Consider the following 21828-nt stretch of genomic DNA (forward strand, 5'->3'; position numbering starts at 1 on the left):
TTTCTTATATTGATCAAGTTTGCTTTTCTTCAAGCAAAGTATCTTATACAACCAGAATACATAAAAGAATTAAGCATTGCTGCTTTTGATGTAGGCCAATTCAGAGTCCTTTCTATCAAGCCTCTAACTCTGAACAAAGAATGACAACCACTAGTATCAATTTCAATCCTGCTAAGATACTTTTAGAATAGACAAAAAAACCCTATACTGACCTCATTGGAGATCATAAAGATCCAAGCTAAGAGGAACAAAGTCTGAGAACCAGTAATGTTTAATTCATCTGCAACTGAAACTAAGGAATAGGTTGAAGAGGTTGAAGTAGGGAACAAACTCACAATTTTACTAATTACTAATATAGCCTAATTCAAGTATAACTAAACTTTCTCTTTTGATCTAATCACTGTGAAAAATACAAGTGTAAGCTAAATAATCTTTTGTTATTTATCAGAAGTGCCTACTTATCTAAATTATAAATATTAAATCACATTTGGATAGATCATATATAACACTTGAAATGAGCAATCTTATTTAAAACATTTATGATGACCCTTAATCAGAATAGCTAATTTATAAAATTATTCTCTAACATGGTAAACATTTTTCTGCATGCATATATGCAGTTTGCATTCATAAACTTTTTTGACAAGAGAAATGATGTTTTAGTTGCTATTTTTACTATCACACAAGCATGGTGATTGGCAAATATTAGGCACTCAAATATTTGTTGAATTAATCAATAGCAAGAACTATTATTTGTATCCCCATATTCTAATTTTAATTAAAAAATAAACAACCTGAGTGAACTATCCAGAAATAATGTTGACTATATTTGCTGTATGGACAGCTTTAAGCAAAAACTTAGAAGAAATTTTCCACTAAACTACAAAAAGGGTAGTGGCTTTATAATGCCTGTAAAAATAAATACAAAATTGCTGCATAATGACTCAGGTAATAATTTTTCCAAAAAGAAAAAAAAACCAACATTTCAATGCAAATTATTATTTTCAGCAATATCTGGACACTGCTGTTGCAAGACTGTTCTGAAAGCTGAAAACCACCAAAAATTTTAAAACATATTTACTAGTCAAAGACACCAAAAAATAAAAGATTTTTAATATGACAATGGATTGCCTAAATCACATACTAAATTGTTCTATACAGGGAGATTTCACAATCCAGGAGCCATAGCCATGCTGCTGCAAGTAGGATTTCAACAAAGTTTTAGCTTCTTGATAGGATCCAGACATACACTATAGAAAGAAAAAAAATGAATTATAGAATATAGGCAGAATTTGGCTTATGAAAAGTTAAGTAGCCCTAATCTTCTTCAGTCTGACATTTTAAAAATTAATGAAAATATTTTTGAATTCCTATTTTTCTTATTATTTTTGAAGCTAACCATTTTGTTTTCTGACATTCCTTAAAGACAATTTGTTTCCAACATTTTTAAAAAATAGTCATACTCATTACAGAAAACTTGAAAAGCAGAGAAAATCTAATGAAGAAAATAAAAACTGCCTGTAATCCCCAAACTATAGATAACCACCATCACAATTTTGATTTCACTTTTTATGAATGAACATATAGATGAACTTTTTAAAAAGCTCTGAAGTATAATTACATACCATATATGCACTCACAGTATACAGTTTGATGATTGTTAGTATATTTATAAAGGTATGCAATCATACCACAGTCAAGTTGTAAAACAATTCTATCACCTGCAAAAAAGTTCCACTGTGCCCATTTGCCTTCCAATCTGTATTCCTAGATACAACTCAACCATGAATCTACGGTCTTTAGAGTTCTGCTTTTTCTAGAAATTTCATAAATATTGATGAACAGAATACAAACTCTTCTGTGTCAAGTTTCTCTGAGTTAGCAGAATGTTTTCAGATTCATTCACATTGTTTCATGTATTTGTAGTTTGTTCCATTTTACTGCTGATTAGTATTCCATCATATGGATTTATCACATTGTTTACGCATTCATCAACTGATGAACAATTGAATGTTTGCAGTTTTTGGCTATTATGAATAATGCTGCTGTAAACTACAGGATTATAGGGACCTCATAAAAGAAGCTGGAAATGTTTTCTATTTTATGGGAGAGTTTCTGTAGAATTTGGGGTTTTTTTCTGCATATAAATTTGATAGAATGCACCAGTAAGGCTATATCTGCACTCTGCTTTTCTTTAGGAAAAGAGTAAGTTTTTAGATTTTAATTCCAGGTAACATATAGTGTTATATTAGTTTCAAGTGTACAATATAGCAATTCAACAATTCCATACATCACTTGGTACTCAGAGACAATCCTCATCTATTTGTTTAACTCATACCCCAACCCCTGTGATAACCATCAGTTTGTTCTGTTTTTGAATTTTATGTTTCCTGCAGATGGCACATAGTTGGATCTTGGTTTTATTTAATTTTTTAACCCAGTCTGTTTCTTGGTTTGTCTCTATTTTTAGGAAGAGAATCTTAATAATTAAACTACTTTAGTTCAATTTACGTATTTTCTTTAGTCAGGTTTTAGATTTTTTCTAGGAATGTGTTCATTTAACAGGTCTAATTTTTTGGCAAAACACTGTTCATATTATTCCTTTATAATTATTTTAGCTCTTGAGGTATGTGGTGATGATCCTTCTTTCATTCCAAATTTTGATCACTTGTGTTATCTCCAATTTATCAGTTAAAGGATTATCGATGCTTTTTTTTTAATGAATACTTTTATTTCATTGATTTTTTTGCTATTTCACTGAATTCCATACTATTTTCTATTATTCCCTCTCTCCTACATTTAATTTGCTCTTCTAACATCTCAAGGTAGAAGTTCAAATAACTGATTTTACAATTCTCTTCTTCCTAATGTAAGTGACTAAAGCTTTTTTTTTTCTAACCATGCCTTTGATTCCACAGATTTTAATATTGTATTTTCATTCAGTTGTAGATCTTTTTAAATTTTCTTATAATTTCTTCTTTGACTCATGGGTTATTCAGAAGTTATGCTGTTTAATTCTCAAACAGGTAAATTCCCAGATTTCATTTCGTTATTGATTTTTAATTTAATTCCATAGTGGTTAAGAACGTATGTCTGATTTTAATCCTCTCAAACTTATAGAGACTTGCTATATTGTTTATACTGGAAGATATTCCATGTGTACCTGAAAATAATTTATATTATGCTGTGATGTAGTGTTGCTGACAGGCCAGTTTAGTTGGCACTGTTTTTCTATAATCTTATTTTGTCTAGTTATGTTATCAACTGCTGAGACAAGACTATTAAAACCTCCTACAATAATTGTCAATGATCTATTTTACCTTTCAATTGTGTCAGTTTTGGCTTATGTATTTTGGGGTTCTGTTGTTACTAACACATGCAATTACTATTTAATTATATATAACTATGATATTTGTTATATGTTCCAATGTATTAGCCTTTTTACCAGTATAAAATGCTGTTCTTTGTCTCATATTTCTCATCTTAATGTGTTTGATGTTAATGTAAACACTTCAGCTCTCTTTATCGCTACTGTTTGCATGGTATGTTTCTTTCAGCCTTTTACTTTCAATCTGTGTTTTTGAATTTCATGTTTCCTGCAGATGGCATATAGTTGGATCTTGCTTTATTTTTTTTTAACCCACTCTGATATTCTCTGCCTTTTCTCTGGAGCATTTAGTCTAATAGAATCTAATGTGATTACAGATATAGTGGGTTCATGTCTGCCATTTCACTATTTTTGAAGGCCCATGTCTTTTATTTCTCTACTTCCTTTTTACTGCCTTCTACTAGTCTTTTTAAAATGCATTTTATTACATCATTTTAATTAGTGTGCCAATATTCTGCCTGTAGTTTTCCAGTTATTTTCTTCACGGTTACTTTAGGAATTATAATATGTCTCCGTATTCTATTTCAGATTCATATGTTCATATGAATACAGTTAAATTTGTTCTAGTACTGATTTATTTCTGTCCTTATTATACTATTGCTGTTTATATTCCATCTACCTTCCCTACAAAATCAGTAATTCAGTTAAAATTGTTTTAAAGAAATTCCACTTTTAAAAGAAAATCAGAGGAAACACACCCTTTTTATATTTGCTTCTATGATTACCATTTTCAGTATTCTTTATTCCTTCCTGTAGATTCCTGCAGATTTATGTATCAGTGGTCTAATTTCTTCCAAACTTTAAGGACCTCCTTCGGAATTCCTTTTTTTTATTTTTTTATTTTTGCAGGGAGCCCGATGTGGGACTTGATCCCGGGTCTCCAGGATCACACCCTGGTCTGAAGGCAGTGCTAAACTGCTGTGGCACCGGGGCTGCCCCGGAATTCCTTTTAGGGAAGTTTTGCCTACAACAAATTTTCTCAATTTTTGTCTGCCTGGGAATTTTTTTATTTTGCTTTTAAGAATTATCTTGCTATAGAATTCTTGGCTGACAGGTTTTTCAGCACTTTAAACATATTTTTTTCTTACATTTTTTATTTAAATTCTAGTTATCATGTAATACTGGCTTCAGTAGAATTTAGTAATTCATCACTCATAACACCCAGTGCTAAACACAACAAGTGCTTTCCTTAGTACCCATCACCCGTTTAGCCCCCTCCACCCACCTCCCATCCAGCAACCCTCAGCAGTTTGTTTTCTGTAGTTAAAAGTCTTTTATGGTTTGTTTCTCTATTTTTCTCTTCCCCTATGTTCTTTTGTTTCTTAAATTCCACGAGTGAAATAATACGGTATTTCTTTCTCTTATTTTGCTTAGTATAATATACTCTAGCTCCATCCATGTTGTTGCAAATGGCAAGTTCTCATTCTTTTTGATGGCTGAGTAATATTCCATCATATTAATATATGTAACATATATCCATTATACATACACACACATCTTTTTCTATTCATCAGTCAATGAGCATTTGGCTCTTTCCATAATTTGGTTATTATTGATAATGCTACTATAAACATCTGGGTACACGTGCTCCTTTGAATCAGTACTTTTGATCCTTTGAGTAAATACCAGTAGTGCAATTGCTGAATAGTAGGGTAGTTCTATTTTTAACTATTTTAGGAACCTCCGTACTGTTTTCCCTAGTGGCTGCATCAGTTTGCATTCCTACCAACAGTGCAAGAAGGTTCCCCATTCTCCACATCCTCGCCAACATGTTGTTTCCTATGTTGTTACTTTTAGCCATTCTGATAGGTGTGAGGTGGTATCTCACTATGGTTTTGATTTGTATTACCCTGATGATGAATGATGTTGAGCATTTTTTTCATGTATCTGCTGGCCATCTGGATGTCTTCTTTGGAAAACTGTCCATTGCTGTCTTCTCACCATTTTTTGACTGGACTTTTTGGGTTTCTGGGTGCTGAGTTTGATACGTTCTTTATGTATTTCATGTATTTACCCTTTATATTTGTCATTTGCAAATATCTTCTCTGCTGCCTTTTGGTTGACTGTCTCGTATACTTTGCACTCTTTACCTTGATGAAGTCCCAGAAGTTCATTTTTGCTTCTATTTCCCTTGCCTCTGGAGATGTGTTTAGTAGGAAGTTGCTATGACCAATGCAACACAGAGGGTACTGTCTGTATGTTCTCCTCTAGGAATCTGATGGTTTCCTGTCTCACATTTAGATCTCTCATTCATTTTGAATTTATTTTTGTGTATGGTGTAAAAAACTGGTCCAGTTTTCCCAACACTATTTGTTCAAAAGACTTTTTCCTTTGGATAATCTTTCCTGCTTTGTTGAAGATTAGCTGACCTTTTCTGGGTTTTCTATTCTCTTCCATTAGTCAAGTATCTGTTTTTGTGCCAGTACCCATACTATCTTGGTGACTACAGCTTCAAGTCTGGAATTGTGATGCTTCCAGCTTCTTCTTTTTCAAGACTGCTTTGGTTATTTGAGGTCTTTTGTGGTTCCACACAAATTTTCAAATTATTTATTCCAGCTCTGTGAACTGGTGGTATTTTGATAGGGATTGCATTAAATGTGTTGATTGCTTTGGGTAATATAGACATTTTAACAGTATGTGTTCTTCCAATCCATAAACACATTTTACTGCATGCTTCTCTAACAACTTTGTTAAGATATAATTCACATGTCATCAAGTTCCTTTTTAAAGTATACAAAATAAATGGTCTTTAGTATATTCACAAACTTATACAACCATCATCCCTAATTTCAGAAAATTTTCATCACTCCAAAAGTGAATCCTATACCTATTAGCAGTCAGTCCTCATTCTCTCCTTCCCCCAGTACCTGGACACCACTCATCTACTTTCTGTCTCTATGAATTTGTCTATTCTGGACATTTCGTATTAATGAAATCATATTATCTGTGGGCTTTTGTGTCTGGCTTCCTTCACTTAATGTTTTCAAGGTAGATCCATGCTGTAGGTAATCCATGCTGTATCAATACCTCATTCTCTTTTATGGAAGATTAAAGAGATATGACACATTTTATTTAACCATTCATTGGCTGATAAATATCTGGGTTGTTTCCACCTTTTGTGTATTATGAATACAGCTGCTATGAACATTCATGTACAAGTTTGGTGTGAATATATTTTTAATTTATGTTTTAATGCATATACCTAGAAGTGGAATTCCTGGGTTATACTCTATTACTTCTTTAATATTGTTTTTAAAAATTTTTAGTAATCTCTACATCCAGTGTGGGGCTCAAACAACCCCAAGATCAAAAGCCACATGCTCTTCCAACTGAGCCACCCAGCCACCCCTCCCTCTATATTTAAGTTTTTGAGGAACTGTTGTTTCCCAAAGAAGCCATATCATTTTACATTCCTACCAGCAATGTGTGATGGTTCTGATTTCTTTACATACTTGCCAACACTTAATATCTCTTTTATTATTGATATATCCTAGTATGTATAAAGTAGTAAATCACTGATTTTTATTTGTATTTTCCTAATGACTAATGATGTTGAATGTCTTTTAATATTCTTATTGGTTTAGTCACTTTCTTTATAGAAATGGCTATTCAAATTCTTTGGTAATTTTTAAAAATGGGTCATGTATCTATTACTGAGTTGCAAGAGTTTTTGTATATTCTAGGTATAAGTCCCTTACCAGATGTGTGATTTGCAAATATTTTCTCCTAGTTATATAGCTTGCCTTTTCGTTTTCTTAATTTTTGAAGTGCAAAAGTTGTTACTGTTATAAAGTCTAAAATACTATTTTTTTTCTTATGGATAGTACTGTTGGTATCAGATCTAATAAACCTTTCTCTAACTTAAAAATACATATATCTTCTTCTGTGTTTCCTCCTGAGAGTTTTATAGTTTTCTTATATAGGTCTATCATCTATTTTGAGTTAACTTTTGTATATGGTATGAGGTCGTGGATATCAAGTTGTCCCAAGACTAATTGATGAAAAAACTATTTTTCCCCCCACTGAATTATCTGGTACTCTTGTTAAAAAAAAATCAATCGACTATAAATACTATGGTTTATTTCTTAACTATCAATTGTATCCTATTGATCTATCGGTTTATTCTTATGTCGTATTACAGTGTCCTGATTATTGTGGCTCTGTGATAAGCTTTGAAACCAGGAAGTGTGAACTGTCCAACTTTATTCTTCTTATTCAAGACTGTTTGGGCTATTTTACATTGGCCTCCATTGTTGCTAAGAGAAATCAACCATACCTGACATATCTAGGTATGGATCTTTTGAAAAAATTATTTTAAAAATTCCATTATGTTAACATACAGTGTTATATTAACTTTGGGTATGCAATACGATTCAATAATTCTATACACTACTCACTGCTCATCACAGTAAATGTACCCTAATGTTCTTCCCCTATTTCACTGATTTCCCCAACCACCTCTCCTCTGGCAACCACCGGTTTGTTCTCTATAGTTTAGAGTCTTTTAATTTGTTCATTTGTTTCTTAAACTCCATGTATCAGTGAAATCATATGGTGTTTGTCTTTCTATGACTAATAGATCTAGCAGGTATGGATCTTTTCAAATGTTTTTTCCTTGAGGATTTGCTGGGTTTCTTGAATATGTTAATGTTTTTCATCTAGTTGGGGGATTTTTCTGGTCATTATCTCTTCATATATTTTTCCTGTTTTCCTCTTTCCTTCCCATCTGAGATTCCTAGTGCAGACATGTTGGTGCACTTAATACTGTTCCACAAATCTCTGAAGCTCTGTTTATTTTTCTTCAATCTGTTTTCATTTTGTCTTTAAAATAATTTCTACTGATGTATCTTCAAAATTCTTTTATTTATATCTGCCATCTCAAATGTGCTATTCAGCACATCTAAAGAATTTTTCACCTTTACTGTTTCAGTTCTAGAATTTTTTTGGTAGTTTCTATTTCTCTATTGAGATTGCCTACTTATTGATACACATCTATATTTTCCTTTCATCCGAACTTATTTATAATAGCTGCTTTGAAGTCTTAGATATCTTCAACATTTGGACCTACGCAGAACCAGTTTCTACTGACTGTTATTTTTTCCTGAGTATAGGTTTCACTGTCCTGTTTTTTACATATCCCATAATTTTGGGTTGAATCTTAAACTTTTTTAGACAATATATTGTAGAAACTCTGGATATGATTTTTCTGAAGTTTTTTTGTTTTTTAATTTAGCTTGCTTAAATTGTTAAGATCGGTTTTCTCCATGGTATGAAGCTACTGTTCTCTCTTCCAGTTTTTCTATTATTTTTATACTTTAGCCTGGTTTCCTAATGGTTACCCTGTATCTGCATAGTTTAATAATAATGATTTAAGTAGACACTGTTCAAACACCTTAAACTTATTAGGCAGCTACCGTCTCATCAAATTGTGTATGTGCAGGGTGGGGGGAGTTGTGTACATAGTCCCCCCACCTTATCCATCGTTCTTCCCTGATTTCAGTTACCCACGGCCAATCACAGTCAGGAAGTAGATGATCCTCCTCCTGATATATCAGGAGGTTAGTAGCCTCACACTATGTCCCACTAAGTCACAATGCCTGTATTATTCATCTCACTTCATCTTAGCAAATAAGCATTTTATCATTAACATTATCACAACAAAGTACAGTACAATAAGGTATTCTGAGAAAGAGTCCATATAACTTTTATTATAATACACTGTTGTAATTGTTCTTTTTTTTTTTTTTAATTTTTTTTTTATTTATTTATTTTATGATAGTTACAGAGAGAGAGAGAGAGAGAGGCAGAGACACAGGCAGAGGGAGAAGCAGGCTCCATGCACCGGGAGCCCGACGTGGGACTCGATCCAGGGTCTCCCGGATCGCGCCCTGGGCCAAAGGCGGGCGCCAAACCGCTGCGCCACCCAGGGATCCCTGTTGTAATTGTTCTATTTAATATTACTGTTGTTAATCTCTTGTGCCTAATTTATATCAAACTTTATCATAGGTATGTATGTATAAGAAAACAACAGTATATGGGATTCAGTAATATCTGTGGTTCAGGCATCCACTGGGGTTCTTGGAAGTATCCCCTCTGGATAAAGAGGGACTACAGGATTTATAGTTGCAGTCAGTTCTCTTTTACTGTTTCACTCTTTACTGAGTTCGGTCTTCCTTGCATGAGTGAAGGCTCTCATTCAGCCAATGATATATAGAGAATTTTTCTCGGCACTTGGGTGGCTCTTTCATTTTTACAATCTACTTAAGTTACTAGTTGGTACATCACTTGCCCCACCCAGGACTTCAACCTTGGGCCAGCAAAATTATTATTTTTTCCCTTTGTTTCCTACTAGGATTGGCATTTTTAGCTGACAAAGCTTCAAATTCTTATGCTCTACCCCAAGTAAGTCCACTCTTAAGCATCAAATCTATTTCCAGTGGCATCCTCACTCTAGTAAAAACTATAGTTTTTGCCATTCAAACTACCAGAGAGGAGGGAGAAACAGGAACAGCCATGGTGAAGGCATCACAAACTCCTTTTGTTCTTATCCAAAGCTCAAGCACTTTTTCAACAATATACACTTCTCAATGTTTTCTGTCTTCAATTTCCAGAGTGGTAGGTGTTTTTTTTTTTTTTTTGGACAATTCTGTCCAGTTTTTATACTTGCTTTTCTAAACATGATCTACAACTTCTTCATGCCACCAAAGAGCCAGAAATTGCCTACATAAGTTTTTATACTTAAATATGTGTGTACATACCCAAAAACCTGTGGTTAATATAATTGTTTCAATTATATTATATATAACAGATTATAAAGTCTAAGCATTAACATATTGTTGAAATTAAGAGTTTCATATGATACTATATTATTAACTGAAAATGAGTTTAAGTTATCAGAAACAATGTTATCATGATAACATGGTTCATGTCAGACTATGCCAAATGAAAAAGATTAAAAAACACATTTAGTATATTAATATTTTAAGATATACAAAAATACATATATATATGCATGCCACACATAAACAGAAACTGAAATAACATGCTTAGAAGATTAAGAGTGTCATAATTTGAATAGAAGGATTACTAGTAGTATTTTTCCTATTTAAAAAGATTGCCAAATTCTCTAAACATACATTATGTTTATAATACTAAAAAAAATATCTTTCAAGAGAGAAAAAAGCTATGTACACCATCTACTTAATCAGGTTCAACTCCTGCTGATATTATAGCAGTTCCACAACTTTAATGGGATAATTAATTTATATGAATATCTTAATGTATTATTTTAGAATACTGAACTTCTACAGTTAGCAGAGTTAATATATACAAGAAGAAATTTTATTACCATTTTTTTCCCTCTGGGTATGAAAACAGGTTTTGATCAGTATCATCAAAATAAGTATATACCATACTAAGGTGGCTACTTTAAGTGGCAACACTCATTTACATATGTAATCTCAAATAAAAAATAATTCTATCAGAACATGGCAATACCATATACTCAGGAACTATTTTTTTAATTAATTTTTATTGGTGTTCAATTTACCAACATACAGAAAAACACCCAGTGCTCATCCCATCAAGTGTCCACCTCAGAGCCCGTCACCCATTCCCCTCCAACACCCGCCCTCCTCCCCTTCCACCACCCCTAGTTCGTTTCCCCGAGTTAGGAGTCTTTATGTTCTGTCTCCCTTCCTGATATTTCCCAACATTTTTTTCCCTTCCTTTATATTCCCTTTCACTATTATTCATATACCCTAAATGAATGAGAACATACACTGTTTGTCCTTCTCCGACTGAATTATTTCACTCAGCATAATACCCTCCAGTTCCATCCACGTTGAAGCAAATGGTGGGTATTTGTCGTTTCTAATTGCTGAGTAATATTCCATTGTATACATAAACCACATCTTCTTTATCCATTCATCTTTCGATGGACACCGAGGCTCCTTCCACAGTTTGGCTATTGTGGCCATTGCTGATAGAAACATCGGGTGCAAGTGTCCCGACGTTTCATTGCATCTGAATCTTTGGGGTAAATCCCCAACAGTGCAATTGCTGGGTCGTAGGGAAGGTCTATTTTTAACTCTTTGAGGAACCTCCACACAGTTTTCCAGAGTGGCTGCACCAGTTCACATTCCCACCAACAGTGTAAGAGGGTTCCCTTTTTTCCGCATCCTCTCCAACATTTGTGGTTTCTGGCCTTGTTAATTTTCCCCATTCTCACTGGTGTGAGGTGGGATCTCATTGTGGTTTTGATTTGTATTTCCCTGATGGCAAGTGATGCAGAGCATTTTCTCATGTGCATGTTGGCCATGTCCATGTCTTCCTCTGTGAGATTTCTCTTCATGTCTTTTGCCCATTTCATGATTGGATTGTTTGTTTCTTTGGTGTTGAGTTTAATAAGTTCTTTATAGATTTGGGAAACTAGCCCTTTATCTGATATGTCATTTGCAAATATCTCCTCCCATTCTGTAGGTTGTCTTTTAGTTTTGTTGACTGTATCCTTTGCTGTGCAAAAGCTTCTTATCTTGATGAAGTCCCAATAGTTCATTTTTGCTTTTGTTTCTTTTGCCTTTGTGGATGTATCTTGCAAGAAGTTACTGTGGCCGAGTTCAAAGAGGGTGTTGCCTGTGTTCTCTTCTATGATTTTGATGGACTCTTGTCTCACGTTTAGATCTCTCATCCATTTTGAGTTTATCTTTGTGTATGGTGAAAGAGAGTGGTCCAGTTTCATTCTTCTGCATGTGGATGTCCAATTTTCCCAGCACCATTTATTGAAGAGACTGTCTTTCTTCCAATGGATAGTCTTTCCTCCTTTATCGAATATTAGATGACCATACATTTCAGGGTCCACTTCTGGGTTCTCTATTCTGTTCCATTGATCTATGTGTCTGTTTTTGTGCCAGTACCACACTGTCTTGATGACCACAGCTTTGTAGTACAACCTGAAATCTGGCATTGTGATGCCCCCAGATATGGTTTTCTTTTTTAAAATTCCCCTGGCTATTCGGGGTCTTTTCTGATTCCACACAAATCTTAAAATAATTTGTTCTAACTCTCTGAAGAAAGTCCATGGTATTTTGATAGGGATTGCATTAAATGTGTCAATTGCCCTGGGTAACATTGACATTTTTACAATATTAATTCTTCCAATCCATGAGCATGGAATATTTTTCCATCTCTTTGTGTCTTCCTCAATTTCTTTCAGAAGTGTTCTATAGTTTTTAGGGTATAGATCTTTTACCTCTTTGGTTAGGTTTATTCCTAGGTATCTTATGCTTTTGGGTGCAATTGTAAATGGGATGGACTCCTTAATTTCTCTTTCTTCAGTCTCATTGTGAGTGTATAGAAATGCCATTGATTTCTGGGCATTGAATTTGTATCCTGCCACGCTACCAAATTGCTGTATGAGTTCTAGCAATCTTGGGGTGGAGGCTTTTGGGTTTTCTATGTAGAGTATCATGTCATCGGCGAAGAGGGAGAGTTTGACTTCTTCTTTGCCAATTTGAATGCCTTTAATGTCTTTTTGTTGTCTGATTGCTGAGGCGAGGGCTTCCAGAACTATGTTGAACAGCAGTGGTGAGAGTGGACATCCCTGTCTTGTTCCTGATCTTAGGGGAAAGGCTCCCAGTGCTTCCCCATTGAGAATGGTATTTGCTGTGGGCTTTTCGTAAATGGCTTTTAAGATGTCGAGGAAAGTTCCCTCTATCCCAACACTCTGAAGGGTTTTGATTAGGAATGGATGCTGTATTTTGTCAAATGCTTTCTCTGCATCTAATGAGAGTATCATATGGTTCTTGGTTTTTCTCTTGCTGATATGGTGAATCACATTGATGGTTTTACGAGTGTTGAACCAGCCTTGTGTCCCGGGGATAAATCCTACTTGGTCATGGTGAATAATTTTCTTAATGTGTTGTTGGATCCTATTGGCTAGTATCTTGTTGAGAATTTTTGCATCCATGTTCATCAGGGATATTGGTCTGTAATTCTCCTTTTTGGTGGGGTCTTTGTCTGGTTTCGGAATTAAGGTGATGCTGGCCTCATAGAATGAATTTGGAAGTACTCCATCTCTTTCTATCTTTCCAAACAGCTTTAGTAGAATAGGTATGATTTCTTCTTTAAACGTTTGATAGAATTCCCCTGGGAAGCCATCTGGCCCTGGACTCTTGTGTCTTGGGAGGTTTTTGATGACTGCTTCAATTTCCTCCCTGGTTATTGGCCTGTTCAGGTTTTCTATTTCTTCCTGCTCCAGTTTTGGTAGTTTGTGGCTTTCCAGGAATGCGTCCATTTCTTCTAGATCTCCTAATTTATTGGCGTACAGCTGTTCATAATATGTTTTTAAAATCGTTTGTATTTCCTTGGTGTTGGTAGTGATCTCTCCTTTCTCATTCATGATTTTATTAATTTGAGTCTTCTCTCTCTTCTTTTTAATAAGGTTGGCTAATGGTTTATCTATCTTATTAATTCTTTCAAAGAACCAACTCCTGGTTCTGTTGATCTGTTCCACAGTTCTTTTGGTCTCGATATCATTGAGTTCTGCTCGAATTTTAATTAACTGTCTTCTTCTGCTGGGGGTGGGGTCCATTTGTTGCTTTTTCTCTAGTTCCTTTATGTGTAAGGTGAGCTTTTGAATTTGAGTTCTTTCCAGTTTTTGAATGGATGCTTGTATTGCGATGTATTTCCCCCTCAGGACTGCTTTTGCTGCATCCCAAAGATTTTGAACGGTTGTATCTTCATTCTCATTAGTTTCCATGAATCTTTTTAATTCTTCCTTAATTTCCTGGTTGACTTTTTCATCTTTTAGCAGGATGGTCCTTAACCTCCACGTGTTTGTGGTCCTTCCAAACTTCTTGTTGTGATTAAGTTCTAATTTCAAGGCATTATGGTCTGAGAATATACAGGGGACTATCCCGATCTTTTGGTATCGGTTCAGACCCGATTTGTGACCCACTATGTGGTCTATTCTGGAGAAAGTTCCATGTGCACTTGAGAAGAATGTGTATTCAGTTGAGTTTGGATGTAAAGTTCTGTAGATATCTGTGAAATCCATCTCGTCCAGTGTATCATTTAAAGCTCTCGTTTCTTTGGATATGTTGTACTTAGAAGACCTATCTAGTATGGAGAGAACTAGATTGAAGTCACCAAGTATAAGTGTATTATTATCAAAGTATTTCTTCAGTTTGGTTATTAATTGGTTTAAATATTTGGCAGCTCCCACATTCGGGGCATATATATTGAGGATTGTTAAGTCCTCTTGTTGGATAGATCCTTTGAGTATGAGATAGTGTCCCTCTTCATCTCTCACTATAGTCTTCGGGGTAAATTTTAATTTATCTGATATAAGGATGCCAACCCCTGCTTTCTTTTGAGGACCATTTGAATGGTAAATGGTTCTCCAACCTTTTATTTTCAGGTTGTAGGTGTCCTTCTGTCTAAAATGAGTCTCTTGTAGACAGCAAATAGATGGGTCCTGCTTTTTTATCCAGTCTGAAACCCTGCGCCTTTTGATGGGGTCATTAAGCCCGTTCACGTTCAGAGTTACTATTGATAGATATGAGTTTAGTGTCATCATATCTATTCAGTCCTTGTTTTTGTGGATTGTTCCACTGAACTTCTTCTTAAAGGGGAATTTTAAGAGTCCCCCTTAAAATTTCTTGCAGAGCTGGTTTGGAGGTTACATATTCTTTCAGTTCCTGCCTGTCTTGGAAGCTCTTTATCTCTCCTTCCATTTTGAATGAAAGCCTTGCTGGATAAAGTATTCTTGGTTGCATGTTCTTTTCATTTAGGACCCTGAATATATCCTGCCAGCCCTTTCTGGCCTGCCAGGTCTCTGTGGAGAGGTCTGCTGTTACCCTGATATTCCTCCCCATAAAAGTCAGGGACTTTTTTTCTCTTGCTGCTTTAAGGATCTTCTTATCTTTGGAATTTGCAAGCTTCACTATTAAATGTCGAGGTGTTGAACGGTTTTTGTTGATTTTAGGGGGGGATCTCTCTCTTTCCTGGATCTGAATGCCTGTTTCCCTTCCCAGATTCGGAAAGTTTTCAGCTAGGATTTGTTCAAATACATATTCTGGCCCTCTGTCCCTTTCCGCGCCCTTGGGAACCCCAATTAAACGTAGGTTTTTCTTCCTCAGGCTGTCATTTATTTCCCTTAATCTATCCTCATGGTCTTTTAATTGCCTGTCTCTTTTTTCCTCAGTTTCCCTCTTTGCCATCAACTTGTCTTCTATGTCACTCATTTGTTCTTCCACCTCGTTAAGCCTCGTCGTTAGGACTTCTAGGTTGGATTGCATCTCATTTAATTGATTTTTAATTTCTGCCTGATTGGATCTAAATTCTGCAGTCATGAAGTCTCTTGAGTCCTTTATGGTTTTTTCTAGAGCCACCAGTAGCTGTAAAATAGTGCTTCTGAATTGGCTTTCTGACATTGAAGTGTAATCCATATTTTGTAACTCTGTGGGAGAGAGGGCTGTTTCTGATTCTTTTTTTTTTGAGGTGAGGTTTTCCTTCTAGTGATTTTGCTCAGTGCAGAGTGGCCATAAACAAGTTGTACTGGGAAAAGGAGAAAGAGAGAAGGAAAGAAAAGAGAAAAAGAAAAAAGAGAAAGAAGAAAAAAAAGGGGGAAAAGAGAAGAAAAAGAAAGAAAAAGGAGAAAAAAGAAAAAAAAGGGTGGGGTGGGGTGGGGGAAGCAATCAGAAATCAAGAAGAAAGAAAGAAAAAAAAGCACAAAACAAAACAAAAACAAAAACAAAAACAAAAAAAACCACGGGGGAGTATCTTCCGATTCTATATACTTTAAGTCCCTTGACTTCCCTTGGAACTGGTCCGTCTCCTTGGTCTCTGGGGGAGGGGCCTGCTGTGCTGATTCTCAGGTGTTAGCACTTGGGGGAGCTGCTCTGCCCCTGCCTACTCAGGAACTATTTCAACCAACTTCTCCTATGTCTCATTATCATAAAATTACATTTTTGTTTTCTTAAATTTTATTTCTACAATCAATTTCATTCCTTTAAGGACTTACCTTTGCTGCATGGTATGTACTAGCCTCAAGTAAATCTTCTTTTTTAGCTTCTTTGGCAAGCAGGTTAAATCGACTTAACATTGCAGCTTTACAAAGCCGACTTGCCATTGACACACCACTTTTAAATGGGGAACTAAAGTAGAAAGAATGAAACATTCACAATCATTATTCAAGGATGTTGACAATTGTAAAGATGAAAATCAACACAAAATCTACAAATATTTTTTCCAATTATGTACAATGAAAATAGTGAAAGATTTTTACATAAAATCATTCTGAATATTTACTTTCTGAAGCTAATTTTATTACAGTTTAAATTATAGTGTTGCATTAAAAATTAAAGCAGATACTGGAACATTTTACTGTTTGAAGCAAAATTAATCTATATTGATCCAAATTAAAAGCTGTACTAGAACTGCCTGGAAAAAGGGACAGAAATATTTTCTGGAATAATGAAAATGTCCTGCATTTTAATGGAGTAATAGTAGTACAGGTGTATATATATCAAAAGTCATGAAGCTATATAGCCCATTTTACTACATGTAAATTTTAACTCACTAAAAGAATATATACACCCCCTCATGACCTTCTGTATATGTCCTTGCATATATTTTTTGTTTCTAATTAAAAGTGGGTCCATAGACCACGAAATTTTTTGCTTTATCTTATTCGTTGTTCTTGTATTTACAAAAATTTCTCAAATCCTTCATTTCCCGTCTCCATACTCTTTATGTGACTTTCCAGATTCTACTCTCAAGAACTATGGTTGATTTCCCATCTCCCTGAATTTGAGCTAGCTTTGTGCCTTATTTTGGTTAACAGAATAGATGATGTGTCAGTTCTGAGCCTGGGACTTATAGGTTTGTGTTCTCATTCTCTAGGGAATCCTATCTCTGCCCAGCGAACCAGCTGGGACCAGTCTACAAGAGGGTGAGACAACACGTGGACCAGAGCCATGTCATCCTTCTAAGTTCAGCCAAGTTGAATTTCAGTTGACCTAGAGCTAACCCTGGATGAAAGAGGGAGCTCCACAATATCCAGCTTAGTTGACCTAAAAACTTCGAGCAGTAATAAACGGTTATTTTTAAATCACTAAGTTTTGAGGTAGTTTTATTCACAGCAATAATTAACAAAAGCTCTTATGTATGAAATCAATTATCTCTTTGTTAATATTTTCATCATGATACCTTTGGTTGTAGTTTTCTCAATGATTCTCCTGGGCTTTTAGGGTATAAAATGATACCATATGCAAAGAATGGTAATTTTACCTTCTTCCTTCCAATATTTTATAATCTTTCATTTCTTTCTCTTGTCCAAATGCTTTAAGTATAATATTAACACTAACAGTAAACAATCGTTTCTTGTTCTGGATATTATCAACCATGATGATACTTTTGACTAATAAAACACACATTTTATCCTTAACAAAAATATCAAACTATTCCTTTTTTATTATCTTTATCTAGAATAGCTAAAGAGCTATATTATATGCCTTCTTAGAATTTATATAGGATGAATATATTATGTCCCTAAATCAATATGACTATTTTAATAAGAATTTATTTCTAGCCTGTTGTTATTCCTATTATGTTACTATCCTCACTCCTATAAAAAATACTAATTGGTATTGTTGTATAAAATATGTATTTTTAAATATACTACTACATCCTGATTCCTACTAATTTATTTAGCAATATTTTGTTTGGATATAAAAGAAAGCTTCATATACAACTTTTGTGGAGGGAGGGCAGCAATCTTCTATCGGATTTAAGTAGCAGTGATACACCTGCTTCATAAAAGAATTTTAATGTTTTCCATCTTCTTAGATAGCACTGGAAATTTCTTCTATTTATAAAGGTTTAAAATTCCCCTGAACCACCTCAGCACGGTGCTCTTTCTTTGCAAACAGGGTACCTTACTTTCTTATGAAAATATTGTTGAGATTTTTCCCTCTTTTGTACCAGTTATATAAATAATTTTTCCTAAAGATATATGCATTTCACAGGATTTTTAAAAAAATATTTACATTTTGAGAGAAGTTTTTATGAACCTTTAATTTTCAGTTTCTGTTAATTACTCCCTTAATTCACTAAACAAGAGACTCGCTAGAGATATTTTTTCACAGACTCAGATTTCTAAGACTACTTCCTAAATTATTTAGCTCTTTAAGTTACATTTCTAGTTTTGTTGATTTCTACATTCTGCTTATTTCCTGATATAAGCATTTCAACTACTGTCTTTTCCATTCAGCTTTGCATTTAGCTGTATATCCTACAAGTTCTGATATACTGAACTATATATATATAGAATATATTGAATGCTTTCAATATCCTTGTCTCAAATATTCTGCTGTTTCATTTTATATTTCCTCTTTTTTTTAAAAAAAAGATTTTTATTTATTCATTAGAGACACAGAGAGAGGCAGAGATATAGAGGAGGGAGAAGCAGGCTCCGTGCAGGTAGCCCAACATGGGACTTGATCCTGGGACTCCAGGATCACACCCTGAGTTGAAGGCAGATGCTTAACCACTGAGCACCCCCAGGCATCCCTTATATTTCCTCTTTGAGTCAAAAGTTAGAAGACTCCCCCCACCAATGAAACTCCTAGTATACTGATTTTGTTTTTTACAGATTTACTGTATCACAACCAAAAATACTATCTACATCACTTCTACCTTTAAATTCAAGCTAGTTAGCATACAGTGTACATTAGTTTCAGGGTAGAGTTTAGGGACTCATCAGTTGCATAGAACACCCAGTGCTCATTACATCAAGTGTCCTCCTTGATGTCCATCACCCAGTTCTCCCATCTACCCTTGCCTCCCCTCCAGCAACCCTTAGTTTGTTTTCCTGTTTTTATCTTGTTTTTCTTTCCCTTCCTCTGTGCTGTTTTTTTTCTTAAATCCCACATGAGTGAAATCATATGGTATTTGTCTTTCTCTGATTTATTTCACTTAGCATAATACCCTCTAGTTTATTTTTTTTTTTTACCCTCTAGTTTAAAACAAATACCCTCTAGTTCCATCCACACTGTTGCTAGTGGCAAGATTCCATTGTTTTTGATGGCTGAGTAATATTCCATTTTATGTGTATATGTGTGTGTATACCACTTCTTTATCCATTCATCAGTCAATGGACATCTGGGTTCTTTCCATATTTTGGCCATTGTGGACATTGCTGTTACAAACGCTGGGGTGCCTCTGGCTCTCTGAATCACTATTTTTGTGTTTTTTGGATAAATACCTAGTAGTATAATTGCTGGGTCATAGAGTAGCTCCATTTTTAACTTTTTGAGGAACCTCCATACTATTTTCCAGAGTGGCTGCACCAGTCTGCATTCCTATCCAAAGTGCAAGAGGGTTCCCCTTTCTTCACATCCTCACCAACGTCTGTTGTTCCTTAAGTTTTTCCTTTAGCATTCAGACCAGTATGAGGTTGTATCTCATTGTGGTTTTATTTCCCTGATGATGACTGCTGTTGAATATTTTTTCATGTGGCTGTTAGCCATGTGTAGGTCTTCTTTGGAAAAATAACACTTCATGTTTTCTGTCCATTTCTTGACTGGATTTTTTGGTTTTTAGGTATTGAGTTTGTTCAGTTCTTTATAGATTTTGGATACTACTATAGCTTTTTATCTGATAAGACATTTACAAGTATCTTCTTCCATTCCATAGGTTGCCTTTTAGTTTTGTTGTTTCCTTTGCTGTGCAGAAGCTTTTTATCTCGATGAAGTCCCAATAGTTCATTTTTACTCTTGTTTTCTTCACCTCTAGAGACATGCCTAATAGAAAGCTGCCACGGCTGAGGTGAAAGCTGTCACTGCATTTGTTTTTTTCTAGGTTTTTGATGGATTCCTGTCTCACATTTAGGTCTTTCATCCGTTTAGAGTTTAGTTTTGTGTATAGTGTAAAATGTGGTCCAGTTTTCCCAACACCATTTGTTGATTAGTGTTTTTCCATTGAATATCTTTCCTGCTTTTGTTGAAGATTAGCTGACTATAGAACTGAGGGTCCAGTTCTAGGTTCTCACATGGCTTCTAACTTTCAGAATTGCGATTTTCTTTGTGGAATAACATAGGATCATTTTTTTTTTCAATATTCTATAGGTTCCTCAAAAGTAGGTGTGTTTTATATTTTTACAGTGCAGTTTTATATAAGTTAATCAAATCTACCTTTTTGTTATTAAAAACCACTGTATCCTTGTGCTTATTGTTTTGTTCATTTGATCATGAACTGAAAGGTAAATTACTGTCTCAATTACTACTGGATTTCTATTTTTCCTCCTGTAACTTCTTTTTTTTTTGAATAATGATACTATGTTGTTGCACATATATCTGTTAATGGTTCTTTCTTCCTTGTAAATTACACATTACAATGATAGTATCTTTTATGTAGTGCTTTGGAGCTGAATGTGGCCGAGTTCACATTCCCACCAACAGTGTAATCTACTATTTAGATCATATGTGCTCTCTTTACTTGTAATCAATCACCTGGCAAGTATTTAGCTATAATAAATTAAACTCATTTTACATTTCAGCTTATTTATGCTAGTATTTTGTGTTTTCAGTAAAAGACTTTTTAATGTGCACAGTTTGTCCACTGTTAACAGTGATATTACTTTGTGCTGATTCAAAGCAAGAACAGTGTAATTCACACTAGTTGAAGTAAACAATAGTATGCCTAGTTGATTGTAACACTGGCTTGCATGTGGTCTTAAATCCATCTTTCACCAAAAAAGCAGTTTAATTTTTAACACTATCATCTCATTAAAAATGTATGGTTGTGACCATAGAAGAGCATACACTAGAAGAGCAGCTGTAGTTTTACTTGCTAATCAATGGCAGGAATTTACAAAGAAATGTCTAAAAGGCATAACATATTATGGTTATTGACAAGGGCTTTGGAAATAATATCCAGATAAGAATCCCAGCTGTATTATTATTTGTGTGTGACATCAAGAAAAATAATAAACCTAGCTTGAAGCAGTTTATCTGTCAAAGAGCAACAGCACCATGTAATCAGGGTTATTTTAAGAAGGCAGTATAACATAGTACATTAGTTCTCACATGTAAGTATATGTGAATAATATATGAGAACACATATCCTTAGCCTTAGATCCAGAAACTCAGAGTCAGTAAGAGAAAATGAATTTTTATTTTTTTATTTTTATTTATTTATTTTTTTAATTTTTATTGGTGTTCAATTTACCGACATACAGAAAAACACCCAGTGCTCATCCCGTCAAGTGTCCACCTCAGTGCCCGTCACCCATTCCCCTCCAACACCCGCCCTCCTCCCCTTCCACCACCCCTAGTTCGTTTCCCCGAGTTAGGAGTCTTTAAGTTCTGTCTCCCTTCCTGATATTTCCCAACATTTCTTTTCCCTTCCTTTATATTCCCTTTCACTATTATTCATAT

The 21828-nt window shown here is 34.7% G+C and overlaps 1 protein-coding gene across 1 annotated transcript in view; it reads right to left on the reverse strand.

Moving 5' to 3' along the window:
* Positions 1-1076: 1076 nt before the first annotated feature.
* The window catches only part of ADAD1 (adenosine deaminase domain containing 1), a 52506-nt gene continuing 31754 nt past the window's right edge, over positions 1077-21828 (reverse strand). The window contains exons 11-12 of the mRNA XM_026016818.2: positions 16413-16545; positions 1077-1250 (exon numbers count right to left, since the gene is read on the reverse strand). Of these exons, the coding sequence (XP_025872603.1) occupies positions 1137-1250; positions 16413-16545 (247 nt within the window). The 3' untranslated portion in view covers positions 1077-1136. The remainder of the gene's footprint in view (positions 1251-16412; positions 16546-21828) is intronic.

The sequence above is a fragment of the Vulpes vulpes genome, chromosome 4, assembly GCF_048418805.1.
Source record: "Vulpes vulpes isolate BD-2025 chromosome 4, VulVul3, whole genome shotgun sequence".
Lineage (NCBI taxonomy): Eukaryota > Metazoa > Chordata > Mammalia > Carnivora > Canidae > Vulpes > Vulpes vulpes.